Genomic DNA, 22,953 nt, shown 5'->3' with positions numbered 1-22,953 from the left:
TTTAATGTAATCATTTAAAATGGTCTTTTGAAATTTGTGATGTTTGATTTGTATATTTTTTCATTCTCATATACTCAGTTTGACTATCAAAAGACATATCTTTTTACCAAGTTTTCATGTTAATCATGCTTAGGAAAAGCTCTGATGCTCATTCACTTTAGAATTCAAAGGAAATCATTTTCCTCTTGGGTCAGACTCCAAATTATTTAGTCCTAGCTAGACACTATAGATAAGAGTCTTTTTTTTTTATTGTAGCAGTCAGTGATGACCTTCTTTGAACTCTTGAAACAATTTTTTTACACTTTCTGTTTCAGAGAGGAATAGTTCATATCTACAAGTTTATCTTTTAAGCCTTCGTAGTTTTTCAGTTGTTATTCATAGTCATTTGAAACCTTTTTTGACTCTGCAGGTGTTGTTTGTGGCAATTAACTGTTGGTGGAACCAGGGGAAATGCAGAAAACAGAAGCATTTCTTTTATTTTCCTGTAATATATCTGTATCATCGGAGGTAAGACATTTTAAGTAATGTTTCTAATTCCAACTAAGTTTATCAATTTTGAAGTGATTTTTTTTTCATTTAAAATATTAGATAGATTAAGAAAACATGTGTAAGCAGAAATAAAAAAAGGATCTTGATTATTTTATTAGCCATATGTAATCATTAAGTGTTTTGATTTATATTCTGTACACACACACACACACACACACACACACACGAGACCTGATGCATAAAAATTCATGCAAGAGTAGGTCTTCCTTCCCCCGGCTGCCAGTAGCAGCTTCCCTCCAGCACCCAGGACCCAGCTGCCTTCCCTCCAGCCCTGGCTTCATCTGGAATGACGTCTGGTCTAATAGCGTATTACCCTTTTATTATTACAAATACACCCTCTCCTTTAAAAATAAAAAAAAAAACATTACCCTGTAGTAATATTCTTTCCTAAACTTTTTCTTTTTCAATATATTTTTTATTGATTTCAGAGAGGAAGGGAGAGGGGGAGAGCGATAGAAACATCAATGATGAGAGAGAATCATTGGTTGGCTCCCTCCTTTACGCCCCCTACTGGTAATTGAACCTGGAACCTGGGCATGTGCCCTGACTGGGAATCGAACCGTGACCTTCTGGTTCACACTCAGCCACTGAGCCACACAGATGAACTAAACTGGTTTTTCTTACTTTTCATGTCATTACATATATTCTAAAGCATTGTTTTTAATAGTACCAGTTACTCCATTGTGTGGCTATACATTTCAAATATTCTAAAAGAGTTTTGTCATATAAAAATACATAGAAGTCTTTATCCTGTTACTTGACAGGATAGCATAATCAAGAGGGTATCTTCCCATCTTTTCAACTGGGAAGAAAATTACTACAAGTACATAGTTTTGTATCCATAATTCTGAAATCCAAAGAGCTCTGGAAACCTAAAGACTTTATAAATTTTGTCCCCAAATACATTCATCTGGCCTAAAATAATAAGAGGCTGCCTATAGTCTTTATCTCACTTAAGGTGCCAGTTTATTCATTTTGCTGCAGAAAAATATTGGTGCTTGCTTTTGGAATACTGCCTGACCATTGCTATGGGTGTTAAGTAATGTCTAAAATTTGACTTAAAGGATTTTGAAGACATTTGATGGATTCTGGACTTTGTTCAATGTAGTTGTCTTAAAGTTTGTTAATGATGGTAAAATGGGTAAAAAAGATGTGATTAGTAAGAGCTTTACTTTTTAGATTTTATTTTTTCCCTCCCTCCAAACTTCTTAGACCTTAATCAATGGGGATATATAACAAACATCAATAAATTACCATTTGTGGATTATCTGTCATACTCCATTACACTTCCATGACTTTAACATAAAATGTTGTGTGGCACATAATTTTACTTCTCGGGAGCTAATAAATAGTATTTGGGCAAAAACATACTTTCCTACCCCATCTTCAACTTCAAATTTTCCTCTAGATACAGTGGGGCCTTGACTTACGAGTGTCCCGACTAACGAGTTTTTTGAGATACCAGCTGTCTCTCAGCCGATTTTTTGCATTGAGTTGATAGAGTAATTTGAGTTAACGAGCTCCTTAACGAGCTCGGTCTCGGAACAAATTAAACTCGTAAGTCAAGGCCCCACTGTATATGAATACTTTCTCAGAGGAACTTTCTCATAGTTCCTTCTTTTTTTTAAAAATATATTTTTATTGATTTCAGAGAGGAAAATAGAGGGAGAGAAAGATAGAAACATCAGTGATGAGAGAGAATCATTGATTGGCTGCCTCCTACAAGCTCCACACTGGGGATTGAGCCCGCAACCTGGGCATGTGCCCTTGACCAGAATCAAACCCAGGACCCTTCAGTCCACAGGCTGATGCTCTACCCACTGAGCAAAACCAGCTAGGGCACACTCATATTTCGCATGCGGCCCACAATGAATATGTTTGCGGCCCAGCCAATATAATGGTATCTAAGAAATGTTTTAACAAAAGTGTCGTAACTTAATTTTTACAATATTCTGCTATACATAATTATTAATAACGAACTACAGTCTTCGCTAGTGACTGATATCTACAATCACGCACCATTTCTCTCCACTAATATTCACAGCGAATATTTTAGCAGCCAATTGCCATGTCATTAGTCTTGTACTGACTTGTTTGGTGTGCACAACAGGAAATATTTTGCTTTTGAAGAACAAGAAAAATAGGTTTATTTGCATTATGCTTATTAATTTGTGCAGTTATTCAGTGTCTGGTAAGTTAATGTTCAAGAAAAATACTAATTTTTATTAAAATGTTCTATTATTTTATGTTAACAATTACTCATTTATTTTAGCCCTTTGTATTCAGCATGTCTGTATCAAAATAAACCTACGTTTCTATGAAAATTGAAACTTGTTTTTTTGTGGCCCATATAAACTTAAGCCTTGTTTATTTGGCTTGTGTTAGCCTTTGAGTTTGACATGCTTGAGCTAGGGCTCTTTTTTCTTTTTTCTTTTTTTTAAGGTAAGTATAAGATGCTATGCTTGAAGGTTCTAAAACTCTGTGCTCTGTCAAATGTATAATGAGCTTGCCTCATGAAGGTCCCTGCGTTTCTTTTCTTGGAAATAGGAAATAGGACACAGATGCCTAGCAGGGAGTAAAAGACTTGCAACGATATATAACCAAGCCAGTTGCCCAGAGGTGGACTTAACCTGATTAAAATTAGAATTCCCTTGAATAGAATACAAAATGTCATTTTGGTTTATGTGGAGTGTGCAATGTTGTCTTACGCTGCTTGTTTTCTTAGTTTTATAGAAAGATTGAAAAGGCATGGAAGGAACTTTAGAAAAATCTAGTCCACTCCTCTCATTATATAGATGAGGACTTTGAGGTTAGTACTCATCTTGAAGTGCTTGCCCCTCATCTTTATCTGTTAAATTTTCACTTGGTAAGTCATTCCTAATGTCTCAAAAACAGAAGAAAGTGCTAAGGCACAGAAATATCTGAAAGGTAGCCTTTTCATATTCTGTTTAAGAATCTTCAAGCCCTCTATTTTACATGAAACACATATGAATGAATGTGTTCCTTTAATTAAACTCTCTTAGTATTTGGTAGTCTTGAGATTTTTTTGGTTAATGTGCTTGCAAATGTCATCCTTGAGTCTGTCTCATCATTGGATAGACTGTTGTGTGTGTTGTGTTTGTTTGTATGACTTACCTAGTTGTAGCTGCTTAAAGAAATTAATAGACTTCTGTTTTGTGAAACTAGATTCCACTTTTTTTTAAAGTATATGTGCGGCCAAAGGGAGCACAGATTCCACTTTTTTGGCTTGTATTAATACTAGTTATAAAGGCTCTGAGGTAGTAGTTTCTCAAAACACTATATAAAGTTCAGCAGCCCTAGGTCAGCTTGTCCTACAGCAATGACTATAGCATGTTGCTAAAACATGTCCCCCATCCTGCATTCTGGGATCTTCTCATTACAAGTCACTGGATCCCTATAACATCATGCCAGGAAAATTCAGCAGAGTCTGTTTGCTTGAATAGATGAGGTTTCCAGATTGGTTGCCTCCTTTTTGCTGAATAAAATAAGTTATCAGATGATTTTTTATTTCTTCCTTTAAAAGTTATTTTTTGTTTTTTAAAAATATATTTTGATTGATTTCAGAGAGGGAGAGAGAGAGAGAGAAATATCAATGATGAGAGAGAATCATTGATTGGCTGCCTCCTGCACACCCCGCACTGGGGATCGAGTCCATGATCCAGGCATGTGCCCTGACTGGGTATCGAACTGTGATCTCCTGGTTCATAGGTCGATGCTCAACCACTGAGCTACACCAGCCAGGCCTTTAAAAATTGTTCATGATTGCTGGAGTTGTTGATGGTGGTGATTTTTATTTTTGTTTTATTTTTAATTTTAATTTTTTTTTTAATCCTCACCTGAGGATATTTTTCCATTGATTTTTAGGGAGAGCAGAAGAGAGAGGGAAAGACAGAGAGAAACATCGATGTGAGAGAAACACATCAATTGGTTGCCTCCTGCATGAGCCCTCACCAGAACCCAGGCTGGGGAGGAGGCTGCAACCAAGTTACATGCCCTTGACCGGAATCGAACCCAGCACCCTTTGGTCTACAGGCCAGTGCTCTATACACAGCCATACTGGGTAGGGCTGATGGTGATTTTTTAAACTAATTGTTAAAATTAATAAATTAGTTGTAATAAGTCTTGAATTATAGAATTCTTAACTGTCTCCCAGTTGTGCACGTAGAATGCTATTTTTACTTTTTCATGCTAATATTTCTTTGCATCATTCTGCAGTGCACACTGAAGAATTGTGTTTATCTTATCACATTATATATTTGTGTTAATTTCTGTAATCAAATATTATATTATTATGACCATGACATTTTTATAATTCTTTACTGTGCTCTGTCTATTCTTGCTATTAACAGTAAGCTTAATGTCAATTTCTGTTTAGAGAGAAGAATGGTTATGGAGTTGCTGAATGTCACTCTATTTCCTACCCACTCCACATACCATCCAATTATATTTGAGCAATATCTGTTGGTATTGTACAGAATCAAAGAAAGCCATTTGAGGATTCTGATCAGCTTATTAGGAGATTAACCAAATATTAGTAGTATTCTTAGCAATACCAAATCAAATTCCTATGCATCCCCTAATACAACTGGAATGGAAAATCATTTATACAGGCCCCTGACTTGTACCATCACATAATTTTTTGTTGTAATAAAGCTTTAACTGGGTTTAACGTTCAATTAATGATCCTTTGTGTAAGTGCCTATGTGAATATTTATTTATTTTTATTTAATACTAGTGGCCCAGTGCATGAATTTGTGCACATTGAAAGGAAAATAATTAGAAGAAATATTTTAATATTCTCTTCATCCTTTCTTTATAATAGAAGTGTCAACCAAATTCACAATCGACAATGACAGATCAAAAGACACACGTGCGATTGGCACCAGCGAGAGCTTTATATGTATTGCGCATGCATGAGTCAACTTAGCCTTTTATATATATAGAATAAACTTGCTTAATTAGACCTGCTTTCTGATTTAGCTAAACTTTTTCCAGCCCAGTGAAGCACCCCAACTTCTCTTTCAGGTAATTGTCAGCAACACAGCAGTAAATATCAACACAAAGCAGATTATTATTGTAGATCACGCAGGGAGAACAAAGGGTAAAATATTTAACTGCAGCAGTGTTTGACTATATTCTGCGCAGTGAGAAAACCTGAAGTCATTTTCAAGGTCTACCATTTCTTCTTTTCAGTCGGGTCAAGTTTCTAAGCTTTCTAAATCTCTGTTTTCCGGCTAATGAAAAGAAAATAGGATTCCACCCAGTCTCCTATCTACCTATTCCAGGACTTCTGTGAGGATCAAATGAGATGAGGCAGGGGAAAATGCTTCACAGACATTTGGTTACACTGTAAAATGTTTCCACCTGGCTATAAAGCAAGTTGTGTTCCTGGGCTGAAGAAACTGCAAGGAGGCTAGTTGCTATGGAGAGGAAGCCGGGCATTGCTACATGATGTCATTACCCAAATGGACACTTAGCATATTAGCCTTTTATATATATAGATATTTTTATTGATTTCAGAGAGGAAGAGAGAGGGAAAGAGAAAGAGAAACATCAACGATGAGAGAGAATCATTGATCGGCTGCCTCCTGCACTCCCCCCACTGGGGATCAAGCCCACAACCCAGGCATGTGCCCTTGACCGGAATCAAACCTGTGACCCTTCAGTCCATAGGTCGATGCTCTATCCACTGAGCCAAAATGGCTAAGTTGGGGATATTTAATAACTGCTTTTTAGTAGGCCAAGGGCCAACTGCTCAGTGGAAAGCCTGCCCCTCTACATTGAATTGTGTGGTTCAGATCCTGGAATCCTTTAGCTTTTGGCCAGTTTCCAAGGTTGCCTTTCTATTTGTTTTTTAAGGAAATATTGCGGGAATTAATTCATTTTTCAGAGATTGCTTGTAATGGCTGCTGTATCTTTCCTCACATAAATGCTTCTTAATTGGCTCTCCAGTTGCCTCCTGAGACAAAGAAGGCTGCTTAACTGTGAACCAGTCAGGATCCTAAAGCAGGACATTTTCATTTTATGTTGTTGATGATTTCAGTTACACATTACAGGTTTAATGCATGGTGTATTATTTTTATTTTTTATTTTTTTGGTACTAGTTTTGGACCAATCGAATACAAAGGCCCCATGAGTGCTGTTTACATTGAGAAGTTTGTCCGCCGGGTGATGAAACCACTTCTGTACATCCCATCTCAATCAGAATTACTAGATTTTCTCTCAAACTACGAGGTACCTGTCTTTCATATCTCCTTATATTCCCAAGACTTCACCGGGTTGTATTGGATTGTTTGTATAGAAAAGTTTTTTTACCTCCTGATTTTGTAGCAATTAAAAAGTTACGTTATAGATAAGCCCCAATTAAATGCTTTTTGAGATACTTGATTATAGGGATGGTTTGACCAAGTGAGTTTTAAGAAGATAGAATGCTTTGCAAAACCTTTATTTTTTATTTGGGAATTTTCAACAAACTTTCAATTTGTCTCACAATTAACTTAGAGTATGTAATAATTAACTTACAATTTATATACAGCGGCAAATTTCTAAAAATTTTATTTGATGCTTTATGGCATCTTACTGATGAGGTATCTGGTTTTTCTTGTCAGTTATAGTTTAGCCTTTCAAAGCAAAACAAAACTGAAAATACATTCCTTTATATTTTAAGTGTATAACTATTTTAAGGTCTTAACTGCTTTTCCATTGCCAATTTCAACACCTGATAAATTATTCTTATAGGATGTTCATTGTATGTGCAGGGCTGTTTATTATTGGGAGACCAGTATAAAGCTTAAAATAATCTCAATAAATTGTAAAAATAGTTTCACAAAAATTTATTGGAGCAAGTGTAAAGTCATATTTGGGTACAACAAGTGAAAGTGCTGAATCCACTAGACCCGTGGTCGGCAAACAGGCTCTCGAGCCACGTGCGGCTTTTTGGCCCCTTGAGTGTGGCTCTTCCTAAGCCTTAGGAGTACCCTAATTAAATTAATAACAATGTACCTACCTATATAGTTTAAGTTTAAAAAATTTGGCTCTCAAAAGAAATTTCAATCGTTGTACTGTGGATATTTGGTTCTGTTGACTAATGAGTTTGCCGACCACTGCACTAGACCAGTGGTTGGCAAACCGCAGCTCGTGAGCCACATGCGGCTCTTTGGCCCCGTGGCATGGGCCACGAAGTTTCAATCACACTGTATGTGCGCGCCCGCACGTGATATTTTGTGGAAGAGCCACACTCAAGGGGCCAGTTTGCCGACCACTATACTAGACCACCAGGGAACTAGCAAAAATGAAAAATGGTGCTTAGATACAATAAAATCAGGACCTTAAGTTACCAGATACAGATAAAAAACATATGAATCCAGACCTCATAATTTAGAATTCAGTAATAGTGATGGATTGAATTTTTGTGCTATGTAGATTTTATGTAGATCGGATATTAATTTCTTTCACTAGAACATCATTAACAGCTTTTTCAATCATGTTAGAAATACTATTTATATGTTAACTATGAGCAGATTCCCCAAGCAGCAGTATTAATATTTAGTATGAAAATTCTGCTTGTAGTTCTCAATATACATTAGAGCAAATTCTTTACTCTTAAGGTGGATAAATAATGGATTTCCGTGGTCCTCACTATGTTGTCTCCCATTTTGCCTGGGTAGGCTGGTAGGCCCCGAGCTACACTGGGAGGTAGGGCATTTGGGCCTAGTGTCTTTGGTAGCACTAACTAGGTCTGTTGATTTGATTCTTGGAATCTTCTCTACTGTTGAATCTCTGTAAATTGTTATTTCCGTTAGTGTATGCTTAATTTCTGACTGGACCTTTTTCATATCTTTGACATTCTCACTAAGATCCTTGAAAGTTTCATGAAGATCCTTGAGTAACCTTATAACCATGGTTTTGAACTCTGTATCCAGTAGTTTGCTTGCTTCCATTTCTTTCATTTGTGACATTTCTTTGTCTCTTCATTTTGGCAGCTTCCCTGTGTTTGTTTCTATGTATTAGATAGAACTACTATGTCTCCTGGGATTGGTAGAGTGGCCTTCTGTAATAGGTGTCCTGTAGGGCCCAGTGGCTCAGCCTCCTCAGTCACCTGAGTTGGGCACTCTAGGTGTGCTCCTTTGTGGGCTGTGTGCACAGTCTTGTAGTTGAACCTTGATTGCTGTTGGCGTCTCTGGGAGGAGTTGGCCTCCAGGCCAATTGGTCGTGAAGACCATCTGTGACTATAGTGGGAGAGCTGCTTTGTAGGAGGTGAGGCCTGGCTTAAAGCTAGGCAGGTTGGTACTAGTGCCTGGTCTTGGGCCTTTTATTGATAGGTTTGGGGCATGCTGTTACCAGCTGCAGCTTGTTTGATTGATTTTAGCAAAGCCTGAGCCAGGACAGGCCATTCATATGGAAAAGCTGCTGCAAACAGCTTGGGCAGGGCTGCAAATTGGATGGGGCAGGATCTCAGGGAATCCTCAGGTGGAGCAAATAGTGTGCTCCAGGCTGATTGAGACTTAGCTATGGCTGCCAGTCAGCCCTGCAACAGGGGAGGAGCATAGGAACAGTGACCCCTGCGAACATCCCTGTCTGCGAGAAAGCCACCCCCGAGTTTCTGCCCTGATGCCAGACAATCCAGTTGCTCCCCGTATGTGTCTGGGTCCCCCAGAGCCACCCGGTGCTGGAGCTCAGAGGTATCCAGTCCGAGTAAGTTTGTGCGCTGGCCCTTTAAAAGGAACAGCTGGGTCTCCAGCAGCCTTCGTGTTTCTTAGCCACAATCTCCGCTGGTTTTTACAGCCCGTAGACTTCTCCTCCCAGCTCTGGAACCCTGGGCTAAGGTCTGGTGTGGAGCTGGGACTCCTTGCTTCGCAGCCTCCGCAGGGACGATCTCCCTCCCAATTAAAAAATGGCACACATGGGTGTGGGACCAGCCCGTTCCGAGGCTCTGCCCCTCCTACCAGTCTCAGTGTGCTTTCCTCTTTACTTCTCTAGTTGTAGGACTTCCATTCAGCCAGCTTTCAGGTGGTTTGGAATGATGGTGGTTCTGTATTTTAGTTGTAATTTTGATGTGGTTGTGGGAGGCGGCGAGTATAGATGTTTACTTATGCCACCATCTTGGTTCTCTCTCAACCTGCTATTATTTATTGGGTCATTAGCATTTATTCTGCAGAACTGGGAGTGTTCTATGTATGATAATCATAATATTGAGACAGAATAGGTTCTAGAATTTTTTTCCCAGATATGCACTAAAATCATAGCTACCTTATAAATAATGAATTTAGCGAAAAACTGAAGTGAATTTGCCAATGCATACTACAGAGGGAGCTCAAGAGCTTTAAGTTATCTCATTGTAAACCATGTTAAGAAATTTTACTTCATTTATTCTAAATGTAGAATCCATCTTCCTGGAGGTTCTTCTTGCCTATTTAAGATACAGACAGGAAAATGTGATTTATTACTATGGACAACATAGGGAAGCATATCCCAGTGTCATTTTTATTTTGGTGGACATTAAGTTTGGTGGAAAGGAGATAGGACTGAGTGATGGTAATGTCACTTTCAAAGTCATTAGTCTTATAGCTCTTCTAATTTTTGTATTTTTTAAATTTATTGATTTTAGAGAGAGAGGAATCGAGAGAGAGAAACATCAATTGGTTCATTTGTCTCTAATCTAGATATTTGTGAACAGTCTAGACCATTTATGCATTCATTGATTGATTTTTGTATGTGCCCTGACCGGGGATCAAACCCACAACCTTGGCATATTGGGGATGATGCTCTAACTAACTGAGCCACCGGGTCAGGGCATAATTTTGGTATTTTTTAAGTATCAATTGGTTACGGTGTCAGTAGCTTCTACATCAATAATGCTTCATTTTTTATTTTATTCATTTATTTATAAATATTTTATTGATTTCAGGAAGGGAGAGGGAGAGATAGAAACATCAATGATGGGAGAGAATCATCGATCGGCTACCTCCTGCACATTCCACACTGGGGATCAAGTCTGCAACCCTGGCATATGCCCTGACCAGGAATCGAACTGTGACCTCCTGGTTCATAGGTTGATGCTCAACCACTGAGCCATGCCAACCGGGCTCTTTTTTATTTTTTTATCAGAATCATCTGATTTGTATCTTTTATTCTACCCACTAAATGCCAACAATATTATTTAACTCTTATCTTACATATGCGGCCAAAATATTTTCTAAGTCTTTTCATGAATTTCTATAATTTATCCATTTAAGAGTAGTGATTTTGCATGTATCCATTCATTTATTCTTATCAGTTATGGTAAACTAAATTGTTTTACATTTAAGCGGGATGGGAAAAGGCTTGGGAATCTTTTGGAGGTGGAAGCATGGTGTTGAGTAAATTGCCAGGTGACAGAAAACCTGAGTATTTTGGAGAAACATCTAATAGAATGTCTGCTACCTGCTGTTATACTGTTGTTAGTAAAAATACTCTGAATGTTGAGCAAATAAAGAGATACTGTTTCTGTCAATTTATAGTTTTATAGCACCGTGGACTAAATAGTTTTAAGTATTCTAGGTGTGAGTTAACATTAGTGCAGAAATATTTCAATTGCCACTGATAAAAACACACCACTAGAGGTTGTGTACATCATTTGCTGAAATTTATGCCAAACTGCAAATAGTATTCACTTAGGAAATAAATATTTAATGCTCATGAGGATTTGCTGGCCTCCTATAGTCTATTTAACCTCATTTTAGCAGGTACTGAATATACTGTACATTATGGAATGGAATTAAAAACACAAAGTAGGTCAAATTATAATGTGGCATTCATTATGTTATGTTTTTTGCTAAATTGTAAACTTGATAAAAGAGTATTGTCTTATTCACATTTTTATCCCCATTCATTTATTAACAAATGTTTATTTTGTGTCTGCTCTGTGCTAGAAACATGGTGGTGAACAAGAGAGAGCCTCTGTTTCATGGAGTTCTAAAGTGGAGATAGATAACAAAGGAAAACAGATAAACAAGGTGTAGGGGGTTGAGTAGTGTCCTGTTTGCAGTTGAGTTCCCGTGACTGTTTACCTGATAGCTGTAAGAATCTGGGAGTGGATTAATACAAACACTGCAGATGGAATCTGGGGTCAGGTGATCTTACACATGGTAAGCAGCAGAGTGAGGAGGGACAACTTATGTACCAGCAGGGCTTGCACCCCAACTATATAACCCAGTGTCAGGCTGGCTTATGTGCTGAAAGAGAGCCTCAAAATATATTAGGCAGGGTTACAGTTGTGCTTTGAACCAGCCCCTGGTTTATTTGCAGCTGAGCAAACAAGGGACCTTGACCTAGAAAGATCTACATATGTGAATATGCATGGGTTATATTCCCCAAACTCCCCTTTTTCCAGATTTAAGAAAGAACTGTGGAAGGAACTCTGAGATATATAATCACCTTTCAAATACAGCTTCTGTTAGGCAAGACTGAAACTTTGGGGAAATGGTTGCAAAATTTGTTTGATCTTAAGCAAAACCAGAGCCAGTTTAGTAACTTTTAAATGATAATTTGTAATAGAAATAAACAGATAATTAGCACTTTATTTCTTCTTTTTATTATTTTGAAATATTAATTTTAAGTTACATTCTCAAACAGGCCAATTTTCAAAACTTATACAGATTGTCACATTATGGTGAATATTTTAAAAATAATACTTAAAATATATTTTGTCTGGGTTTTTTTTGGTATGTTTTAAAATAGCTGGTATACAGCTTTAAATCGTCTCATAGTTGTTGAATCTTATCTGCATTTTTGGCAATGAAAAGAAAATAATTTTGCATATCATATTACTTGCTTTGTATTGTTTATGAAATTTCTTTGGTCAAAGTACTTGAAAAGTTCAATACCAGTTCTTCTGAAGATAGGCTCCTTTGTCCAAGCTATGTAGCCCCTTGGAAAATTGCAGCAGTGATGCCCTCGACAAGAATAAACCTGTAGAAATGTCCACAAAGGACCCCTGCAAATCGTCCAACCTTTGTACATTTTTTTAAATAAATATATTTTATTGATTTTTTACAGAGAGGAAGGGAGAGGGATAGAGAGTTAGAAACATCGATGAGAGAGAAACATCGACCAGCCGCCTCCTGCACACCTCCTACTGGGTATGTGCCCGCAACCAAGGTACATGCCCTTGACCGGAATCGAACCTGGGACCTTTCAGTCCGTAGGTCGACGCTCTATCCACTGAGCCAAACCGGTTTGGCCCTTTGTACATTTTTAAAGGTTTATTGCGGTTTCTCTTGAAGACTCAGGTTTAAAAACTTTTTTACTTCCATTAATGTTTGTACATGTGTGCATTTCTACATATAAACATGTATATAATTGCATACATTCATGTAGATATAAATGTGTTTATGGGCCATGTGTTCACTTCTGTGAAGTCATTGGTGATAACATGATGTGACATTCATCTCATTTAATTTTTAGCAATGAAACATTTATTAGTATTTAGATGAATTTATTTTATTTGGTTTTGGTTTGGGAGATTGGTTGTAATATAAAGAAACGTAAATGAGTCCATTTTGTTTCCACTAGTTTTCATTTTTGTAATCTTGCATCCAACATTAACTAAGTGACTAGAATATCTGAAGATTTGTCTTTCTTTTGTTCTTTGTAGTAAGGTTGTATGGTTTGAAACCCAAACAGTATGCAATTCTACTTTCAGCCAATTCTGGATTGGCTTGTTAAAAAGATTTTGGAGGAGCCCTGGCTAGGTGGCTCAGTTGGTTGGAACATCGTCCTATACACCAAGAGGTTGCGGGTTTGATTTCCAGTCGGCACATTCCTAGTTGTGGATTCAAATACCTGGTCAGGGCGCATATGGGAGGCAATCGATTGATTTTTCTCTTTCACATCATTGTTCTTTCTCTCTTTCTCTCCCTTCATCTCTAAACATATTCTCGGCTGAGGATTTAAAAAAAAAAAAAGATTTTGAAAGAGTTTAGCAAAAGAAAATTTCTGTTTTCAATACTTTGTTTTCTGATGTTCTCAGTTTTTTTAGAAATTGGTTATTTGCTGGATTTTCTTAGATAGTATTAGGATTCAACATTCTGACTATCTCAGTTTCTGTCAGAATAAAAACCAAGTGATTTATTTAAAATTGAATCTTGCCCGGCCAGCATGGTTCAGTAGTTGAACCAGGAGGTCACAGTTCGATTCCAGATAAGGACACATGCCCAGATTGCGGGCTCAATCCCCAGTGTGGAGCATGCAGGAGGCAGCAGATCAATGATTCTCGCTCATCATTGATGTTTTTATCTCACTCTCCCTTTCCTTTCCTCTCTGAAATCAATAAAAATATATCCTATATAATAAAAAGGGAATATGCTAATTGACTGCCCTGCCTCAAAGATGGCGGCGCCCACAGCCAATAAGGAGGGAATATGCTAATTGACTGCCACGCCCCCAAAGATGGCGGCACCCACAGCCACAAGATGATGGCGCCCTGCCGTGGTAGCAGGCGTGTGGCCGCTCCACTAGCCTGCCTCTGGAGTCCCACAGTCCCCTCAGTCCCCCAGCCACCCAGGGCCGGCCTAAGGTACAGGCAAGCCTCGGATGGTGGCTGCCCAGCCGCCCAGGGCCGGCTGAGGCTCAGGTGACCAGGGCTGGCCGAGGCTTGCACTGCTGGCAGTGGCAGCAGCAGAGGTGTGATGGGCGTCGCCTTCCCCTGATCACCAGGTCACCTCCCACCCCTGAGGGCTCCCAGACTGTGAGAGGGGGCAGGCCGGGCTGAGGGACCCCCCCTCCAGTGCATGAATTTTCATGTACTGGGCCTCTAGCTTTATAAAGAAATAAATAAAATTTTATGAGAGTAAGCACGTGATTTGGATTTGAAAGACAGTATGTTCCACTACAGATCAGAAATTTTCTTTTTTTATACAAATTACTGATTTAAAATTTTACCAACAGATGAAATTCCTGCCTTATCTTTTGGGTCTGATTTTGCCCCAATGATCAAATCAGCTCCACAATTATTTATTAAGAGCATGATGTTGCATGCTTTAGAGCTAGAGAGAATTCTTTACATTTGCCTAGTGCTGTATAGTTCATCAAGCTCATTCTTCTCAGTAACCCTATGATGAATTGACCCATTTGCTATATAAGGAAACTGAGGTTTCTCTCAAGGGTTCACCCAAGATCATTTAGCTTTTGGACTTGAGCTTAAGTGTTCTGACTCCAAGCTCAGCACTCTTTCCTCAGGGATCTCAGTTTGGCTTTTAAGACAGATACAATCATTTCAGAACAAAACCAGAGAGAATGAGTGCCACAGGGCCTTTAGCGATGGAAGGAATTATTCTGAACAGGAAGGCAGGATGTATATGGAAGAGATAATTTATTGGTTTAGCAGAATGGAGGGGAATTCTGTCCTAAGCTTAGAGAAGTTGAATGAACAGGTGGAAATAAGTTTGTGGGGGAAGAGGAGCAAGAGAGTAGGAGATGGGCCCTTTGCAGATTGATCTGACAAGAGAGGAGGGTTTTTATGGTAGAATGCTGGGTTCTGGGTGTGGGGGAGAAAAGAGCCCCTCGAAGAACTACCTGGAACACAAGTGGAGCAAATCAGATTTAACCTGATTTCCAGTAATTGTGAAGGGGTGTTGGGATGCAAGAAAGCCATTTGAGGGAGAAATAAATCTAAGAAAGATTACGAGGAAATTGACAGCTTGTCTGGAGTTGCCAAACAGAAGTAAGTGAGTACTTGTACTTGATGGTGAGGTTTTGAACCAGGGACCTAGGAGAACTGTCAACAGAGAGTGGAAAGACCTACTTAAGAAGAGGGAAGGAAGTTTCAGCTCTGAATTAATTCCCCCTATAAAAGCTGCTGCAATTGTATCCCTTAACCCTGTTGCCTAAATGGAAGGAAAGGTCTACCCTAAACCCCAACTTTTTTCATGTGGTTAGGCTTTTTAAAAAAATGAAATGCAGCAAATGACAATTGTCAAATTATAATGGCATGTCTTTCTTGTTTTAAAATGTCCCCATTGCACAATGATTAGTGATACCTCAGTCACCTAATTCTGCTCTTGTTCCTGCAGCCTGGAGTACTTGGGTACTTTGACTTCAGTGGTTCACCCCAGCCACCTGGTTATTTGACCTTCTTCACATCAGCATTACATTCATTAAAGAAAGGTAAAAACCATTTATAGTAAGACATTAGAACTTTAACAAAAATGTATGTATATTGATAGCTTATTTTGCATGTGTTACCTTTATGATTACTTTCATTTTCTTGATTCCTTTTCTCTGTATTTGTATTAAATAATTGTATTGTTTTATGTTCTGTAGTCTCTTAAATGTTTAGCTTTTTAAAATGTAACTTGATCATACTGTCTGCAATTATAGGTTTTGCACTTTAAATTTTATTATATCATAATTTCTTTTTTGTGTTCATAGTTATAAGTTCTGGTCCAACTTTGTAATGGTTATATTGTCAGTTGATGTACCATAATTAAGGAATACATTTCCTTTAAGAAGTGTTTGCAAGTATAAAAGTCATGTTACATTACACTATAAGCCTACTGCCAGTTTCACAATTCTCAAATGTATTTTTTTCACTTTAGCTAAATCATATATTATATGAGGTCCTACATTTTAAATTAAACATTGTATCATGCCCCTTTTTTCATGTTGTTCCATGTTCTTTCTTTATATCAGTTATAGCACCGTGTCCATTCTCTGTGGAATACATTTTCATCCGCTCTCTCGTCTCCATCTCCTTTGTTAGCACAATGGTCCAAGCCCCTTGCTCTTCCCTGGGCTAGACCAATGGTCACTTAACTAGTATTCATTCTAGTCCCTTTTCCCTCACACTTTGGCCTTTGCATGTATTAAGTCTTTCTGCCTATACTGTGCCCCCTGCCTCCCCGGTCTCTAGGGCTCAACTCCCCATTTGTCAAACCCCTATTCATACCTAAGAATCCCCTCAAATATCATTTCTGCAATCTCTAATCTCAGTTGGGTACCCTGTTGTTTTCTTTCATAGTACTTAACTTGGTTAGTATTTATGTATGTATTTATGAGATGATTTGTTTAATGTCTGTCTTCTTCCCCAGACTGTGAGACTTTGAGGGTAGGACCATGTGTCTTCAGTTTAGCATTCTTTATCCAGTGTCTGGTACATAGCAGGGGCTCAATCACTATTTGCCAAGTGAGTGATCAGATTAACGGCCATACCATCTTTTCCCCAGTAGCTCAACCAAAAATATGTAACTATCCTTCTATTACTGGGTATTAGATTGCTTTATTATTATTTTGGTTATAATAGTATACTATTAATACATCAAACAATTATATGACTGGCTATTTTAATATATACATTATCTTAAAGTTTTATGCATAGAGAATCTACTGTATTCATGTTTTTGATCAGGGGACATTGGGAGAGGAGATCAAGCTGACACATAGTATGTCTTCTGTCCATTTTAAAGACTTTGAGCTACACAGCTTCAGATGATTAAGAAGACTTAGTTTGAGTTTTGAAAACGAAATACTACCAGTTTAAGCTTAAGGAGCAGATTTTCAAAAATCTTCTTCGAAAAGTAAAGCCCTTTGAAGATCTCAACTGAAGATTACATGTGAAAGGGAAACCTAGAGACATTCACTAAAGTGATGGTAGCATTCAAGTTCTTAGTCAAAGGATATTTCAAGATTGTGGAAAGATATTTAGTTACCTAGTTAGTTTATATAATGTGCTATAATGATTCATCTTGTATTACTTTTCATTCAGAGGTTTCCAAAATATTGCTGCTTTTTGCAAAAACCTTTCAGTAGCCTTTCATCCCCATTTTTTTCTTTTCTGTTTTTAAGCAAAGGAAGGCGTTAAATGGGTAAAAACTACTTGAAGGTACAAAATGAAGCTCTTTGGGCAAAATTCACTAATTTTGACAAATGATTACATGAAATTTCTTAGAATAAATCTAGTCTGGCTTAGCTTTATTACATTTCTTTCCTATCTTGTGATTCTAGTTCAGTCTTGTAAAATCCTGTTGCATATGAACTTTGCAAGAAGTGAGATTCATTCTAATTAATCATTTTTCACCTAATTTTTTGTGGATAATCTGCCACTTAGCTTAGTGAACTATTTTTAGAAGAAAAAGACAAATTTAGAATGATTTTCCATAATAGGTGCTATGAAGGACTACCTAAAGTAAATCATGCTTTGGGCATCTAGGCTTTTTCCCCTCTTTTCTTTCTCTTACCCTGAAGTCAAATAGTTTTAACTTATTTATTAATAGCAGATGTTCAATAAGTGAAACATATGCACACTTCTTTTTTAATGGTACAGCTTGAAGTGTAAATTCTGGGTTAGTGTTGTGTTTAGATTGTATACAAAATAAGGCCTGAGGAACATTTGACACACTTAACATTTGGCTATAGAGCTTAACTGAAGAAGTGTTTAGACTGTTGTAGAAAGCAGATGTTCTCATTCAACAAGCCACAAGCATTTACAAAACGCACGTCTTTCCATTGCCTTAGTAATTTTTTAAAAATTATCTTAGAAATAGCCTGTGGCATTTGATCCTTGAGACTGGCTGAGCATTGGTCTACAAATATTTTGAGCATGTACCATATATGAAGCATCATGCCTAGGTGCTGGGGGGATGCTAAGAGAGCGGGTAGCTCATTCCTGCCCTCAAGAATGTTGTAAGATTTGTTTCCATGGGACTTTACCATTGCCATTCCTTTAATACTATTTATCTAATGTTTGATGTTTTTGCACATTATAATAAGGAAATTAGGGAGATTTTTACTTACCACCTCAGCGCTTAATGTTAACTGCTTTCTCTTTTTGTTGTTTTAACTATTTCATCTCAGTTACCCATGTCCTTTACCTGTTGATCTCAGTCTTGGTGTTGATTTGTCAGTTTATGTAGGCCTGCCTGTTAGGTGGTGTGGGCAGTAACCCTTTGTTATATTTCTGTTTATTGTTTTCCTAGCTGGTTTATTATCATTTTTTATATAGCAGTTCTATATTTTTGTGTAATTAAATCTGTGGTTCTTTTTCTTTTTAAAATATGTTTTCTTTATTAATTTGAGAGAGAGAGAGAGAGAGAGAGAGAGAGAGAGAAAGAAACATCAATAGGTTGCCTCCCATATGCACCCTGACTGGGGACTGGGCCCTCAACCTGGGCATGTGCCCTAATCATGAATCCAACCTGTCACCTCTCAGTGCTCAGGATTGAGCCACACCAGCCAAGGCTGTGGTTTCTTTTCTTTTTTTTTTTTTTATAATATATTTTTATTGATTTCAGAGAGGAGGGGAAAGGGGGAAATAGAAACAACAATGATGAGAGAGAATCATTGATTGGCTGCCTCCTGCACTCACCACACTGGGGATCGAGCCTGCAACCAGGCATGTGCCCTAACCGGGAATTGAATCGTGACCTCCTGGTTAATAGGTCCTTGCTCCACTGCGGAGCCACACTGGCCGAATTGTGGATTTTTTTCTTTCTTGATTAAAAAATATTTTTTTTTTGCTGGGTCAGTGTGACTCAGTGGTTGAGCATTGACACATACACCAAGAGGTCACTGGTTGGATTCCTGGTCAGGGCATAAGCCCAGGGTTGCAGGCTCAATCCCCAGCAGGGGGCTTGCAGGAGGAAGCCAATCAATGTTGATGTTTCTCTCTCATTGATGTTTCTCCCTCCCCATCCCCTCCCCCTCCCCCTCCCTGACCCCCCTTCCTTCCCTCCCTCTCCCCCTCCCTCTCCCTTCCCTCCTTCTCCCTCTCCCTGGTTGCTTACTTGATTTTTTTTTCCCATCTTATTTCATTATTTGCTGTAAAAATGTTTTCTGGTAAAATGTTATATTCTTCTGTGGTTAGTGACTTCTTTCAAAAAAGAAAATTTGCAATAAATTGAAGTACTCTTCTTTTCATTCAACCTACAATAGGGGTGCAGTGCTGTTGGGAGTACAGCACTAGCTCGAGAACTGGCAGTGCCTGATCCTTACCCTTTGTCTTTCCTGGACAGAATCTGGAAACTCAAACAAAATATTTGACATTTCTGTGTTTGAGATTGTCTCTCAAATTAGAGAGGGTGGAGAGGGTGGAGTTAAATGCTTGTTTTACGAAGTCACATCTGAGTGAAATACATCGGATTATGAATAAAGTAATAGTCTTAAAATAGCTTAATTAGAAAGCCACCTGGCTGAAAGCACTTTAAGTAAGTATTGTGTCTGTTTTCTTAAAGGCATCTACACCAGGTATTATGTAACTTGACCAACCAGTGGGCACAGGTGTTCCTCCTCCCTTTTCCTGTAGCACTCCATATCTGCTTCTCTGTACTTCATGGCGTCCTCACTATAGAACTGTCTGCATCTCTAGGGTAGGTTGAATGAAAAGAATTTGTTCAGATAATATTTATTGAGTGCCTTGAAGCCAAAGTTTTGCCTTCTTACTCCTACAGCTTGATCAATGTTGTAACTGAGAGGTTGAATGAATGGCTAATAAAGGGCATTTTATCTTGAAATTGCTCAAATGAGAATGATTTTAGTAGTGGTACGTTAAGTCATTTTGGGTCCCCTCGCACCACCACCACTTACCTCATGCCTGGCCTTTCAGGTTCCATAGATCAATATGTAGGAATCATTTACAACAGAACTCTTTGGTGCCCCTGCCTGGTTCATTCTTCTTACTTTTTTCACTGGCTTCTCAGTGTCCCCTGACACTAAAATCCTAATTAATTGAATTGAAATTCACATGATACTTAAGTGTCACCTTGAAAATACACTATAACTGAACTAACAAGCAAAATAGAGACAGACTCAGAGAGCAGGCAGACAGCTTTGTGTGTGGGGGGGTGTTGGGGGGATGAGGATTGAGCAAAAAAGGCAAAAGAGGAAGAACTCATGGACACAGACAATAGTGTGTTTTTGGGGGGAAGGGGAGTGGGTGGAGGTGAAAGAGGAGGGTGTAGGGGGGATAAATGGTGATGGAAAAAAAGAAATACACTAAACTATTAACTAAAGACAACATTTTCACTCCCTTCTAACACCCTTACGAATTTCTAAACTTAGTTGCCAAGGGAACTTTGTGGCATCAGTTTTCTAAGGAACACCCTTTGGGAAATACTGTTGTAATGAATTTTTTAAAGAGGAATTTATTAGGGGGAAAAACTTATAATTCCAGTGTAGGGTCCCTGTGTGCCACCAGGTGGCATCTGATAGTGCTATGCTTTGCTGGTAGAATTGAGTCAGTATATATAAAATCGCCCTCCTCTATATCCTTATTCATAAATAAAGCTTTTTATACAACATCAAGAGGTCTGAAGGGTAGGATTTTCTTACCCTGTAGGTGACATTCTTAAAGGCATTTAAGAAACAAAGAACTGACATCTTAGGCAAGATTGATGCTGAAATTCATGGGCAATTGTTAAACCCAATGCCTGGTCCAAACTCTGAAGAGTTAGTCCCAGGGCCCTGGCAGGTTTGGCTCAGTGAATAGAGCATAGGCCCATGGACTGAAAAGTCATGGGTTCAATTCTGGTTAAGGGCACGTACCTTGGTTACAGGCTCGAACCCTAGTTGGGGTGCATTTGGGAGGTAACCAATCGATGTGTCTCTATAACATCAATGATGTGTCTCTATAACATCAATGTTTCTCTCTGTCTCTCCCCCTGCCTTTCACTCTCTCTGAAAATCAATGGAAAAATATCCTCCGGTGAGGATTAACAACAACAAAAGAGGGACCCAGGAACCCAAGAAAATAAAGCAATTTCAGCATCAATCTTGCCTAAGATGTCAGTTTTCTTGGGCAACAGAATTGAACCCATGACTCTTCAGTCCATGGGCCTATGCTCTATTCACTGAGCCAAACCTGCCAGGGCCCTGGGTCTAACTCTTCAGAGTTTGGACCGGGCATTGGGTTTAACAATTGCCCATGAATGAAGATGGTTCTAGGATCCCTTGGTTTTCTCTGATAATCTCATAGTTGTCACTACACTCACTCATAGAAGGAAATCATTTTCTATCTGTCATGTCCTCTGGGTACTGATTAATGTACATTAGAATAAACATATTATGAATTTCATACTTTTGGTACCCATACTTAAAATTGACTTTTTAATATGTTGCTATTATTTTAGCAAGTTTGTGATCATATATCATAAAAGATGCTTTTATTCCCATTATTACATATCTCGTAAGTCTTGTAAATGCTGCTACATAAGAACTAAGGCCAAAAATGGATCTCCTCACACTTTAAGTTAGACTCAGAAGCATGACTTAATACTTCAACAAACATTTGAGGATCCACTATACTTACAGCTATAAAGATGAATAAAACTTGTTCCCTGACATCGGTAGTGCCACCAGCTAGTGTGGCCAATATGTAGGCTTGCCCATAGTATGAGTGTGGTGACAGGTCTATGACAAGCTTTGTTGGATCGTGGAGGTCAGTTGATTGGATTAGTTCAGGGAAGACTGCTCTGAGGAGTTGGCACTAGGGGTGTGGAGGGTTTCCCAGGAGAATGAGGGGTTAGCCTTCAGGTAAGTGTGTTAACATATTTCGTACCGCTCAGGAGTTTTCTCGTGTTTCGCGAGCCGTCTGTTAAGGACCGCTCACGAGTGTTCTCGTTTTTCTCGCCCATGGAAAAAGGAGCGAATCTAGATACTTATGTAAATTTTGTTTGGTCCCTCTTCATTGAGGAAAATGTTTTACGCAGTACCATACGTTAAAAAAGTACTAGGAACTTTAATTATTTAATTGTTTTTGTAAATAAAAATGTTATAATTATTGAAAAACAACACCTAAAGTGCATTATGATGATTTAAATAATGTGCAGTTTGCCCAAAAACGTGTGGTCCCTGGCGTATGTCTTAGAGATTTCTGTGTGGTACGCAATGTGTTAAGAACTAGAGAGAGAGGAAGATATAAGGGATTGGAGAAAGCAAAAGTTGTGTAGAAAGCTCAGAACCAAATTTAGTGGTCTTTGTACATTTTGATTCCTTGAATCCATGTATCTAAAAAAATCATACCATCTTGTGCAGCCAGTATGGTTGAGTCAAGCACTTTACCTGGATGATTCGGTCTTCACTGCCACTCTTTGCAGTAGGAACTGTTAGCTCAGTGTTATTATCTCAGGTGAGGAAACTGAGGCTCTGAAGAGATTGCTTATTGACTCACGGTGACTGTGGTAGGCAGAATAATAGCTCCTCAAAGATGTCCACATTCTAATCATCAGAACCTGTGAATATGTTATGTTACGTGGCAAGGGGGAATTTGAGGTTGCAAATGGAATTGGGTTGCTAGTCATCTGATCTTGAGAAAGGGAGTTTATCCTGGAGTATCCAATATAATCAGAAGGATGCTTAAAAGTGGAATCAAGAGCTAAAGCATAATGTCCAAGTGGTACACTGAGAAGGACTTGT

At 38.4% G+C, this 22,953-nt stretch overlaps 1 protein-coding gene across 5 annotated transcripts in view; it reads left to right on the top strand.

Moving 5' to 3' along the window:
* The window catches only part of TXNDC11 (thioredoxin domain containing 11), a 68,946-nt gene that overhangs the window by 11,623 nt on the left and 34,370 nt on the right, over nt 1–22,953 (top strand). For 2 of the 5 annotated variants that reach the window (XM_023760213.1, XM_023760214.1), the window contains exons 2-3: nt 6,675–6,804; nt 15,621–15,714. In XM_023760213.1, coding sequence (XP_023615981.1) covers nt 6,675–6,804; nt 15,621–15,714 — 224 coding nt within the window. Of the gene's footprint in view, nt 1–409; nt 508–3,274; nt 3,359–6,674; nt 6,805–15,620; nt 15,715–22,953 lie in introns of those variants that run through there. The other 3 variants (XM_014462286.2, XM_006096351.3, XM_023760215.1) reach the window with 3 other exon arrangements.

Source organism: Myotis lucifugus, unplaced genomic scaffold, assembly GCF_000147115.1.
Source record: "Myotis lucifugus unplaced genomic scaffold, Myoluc2.0 scaffold_176, whole genome shotgun sequence".
In the NCBI taxonomy this organism is placed as follows: Eukaryota; Metazoa; Chordata; class Mammalia; order Chiroptera; family Vespertilionidae; genus Myotis; species Myotis lucifugus.
Note: the sequence above shows the minus strand (reverse complement) of the source record. Positions and strands in the feature narration are given on the sequence as shown.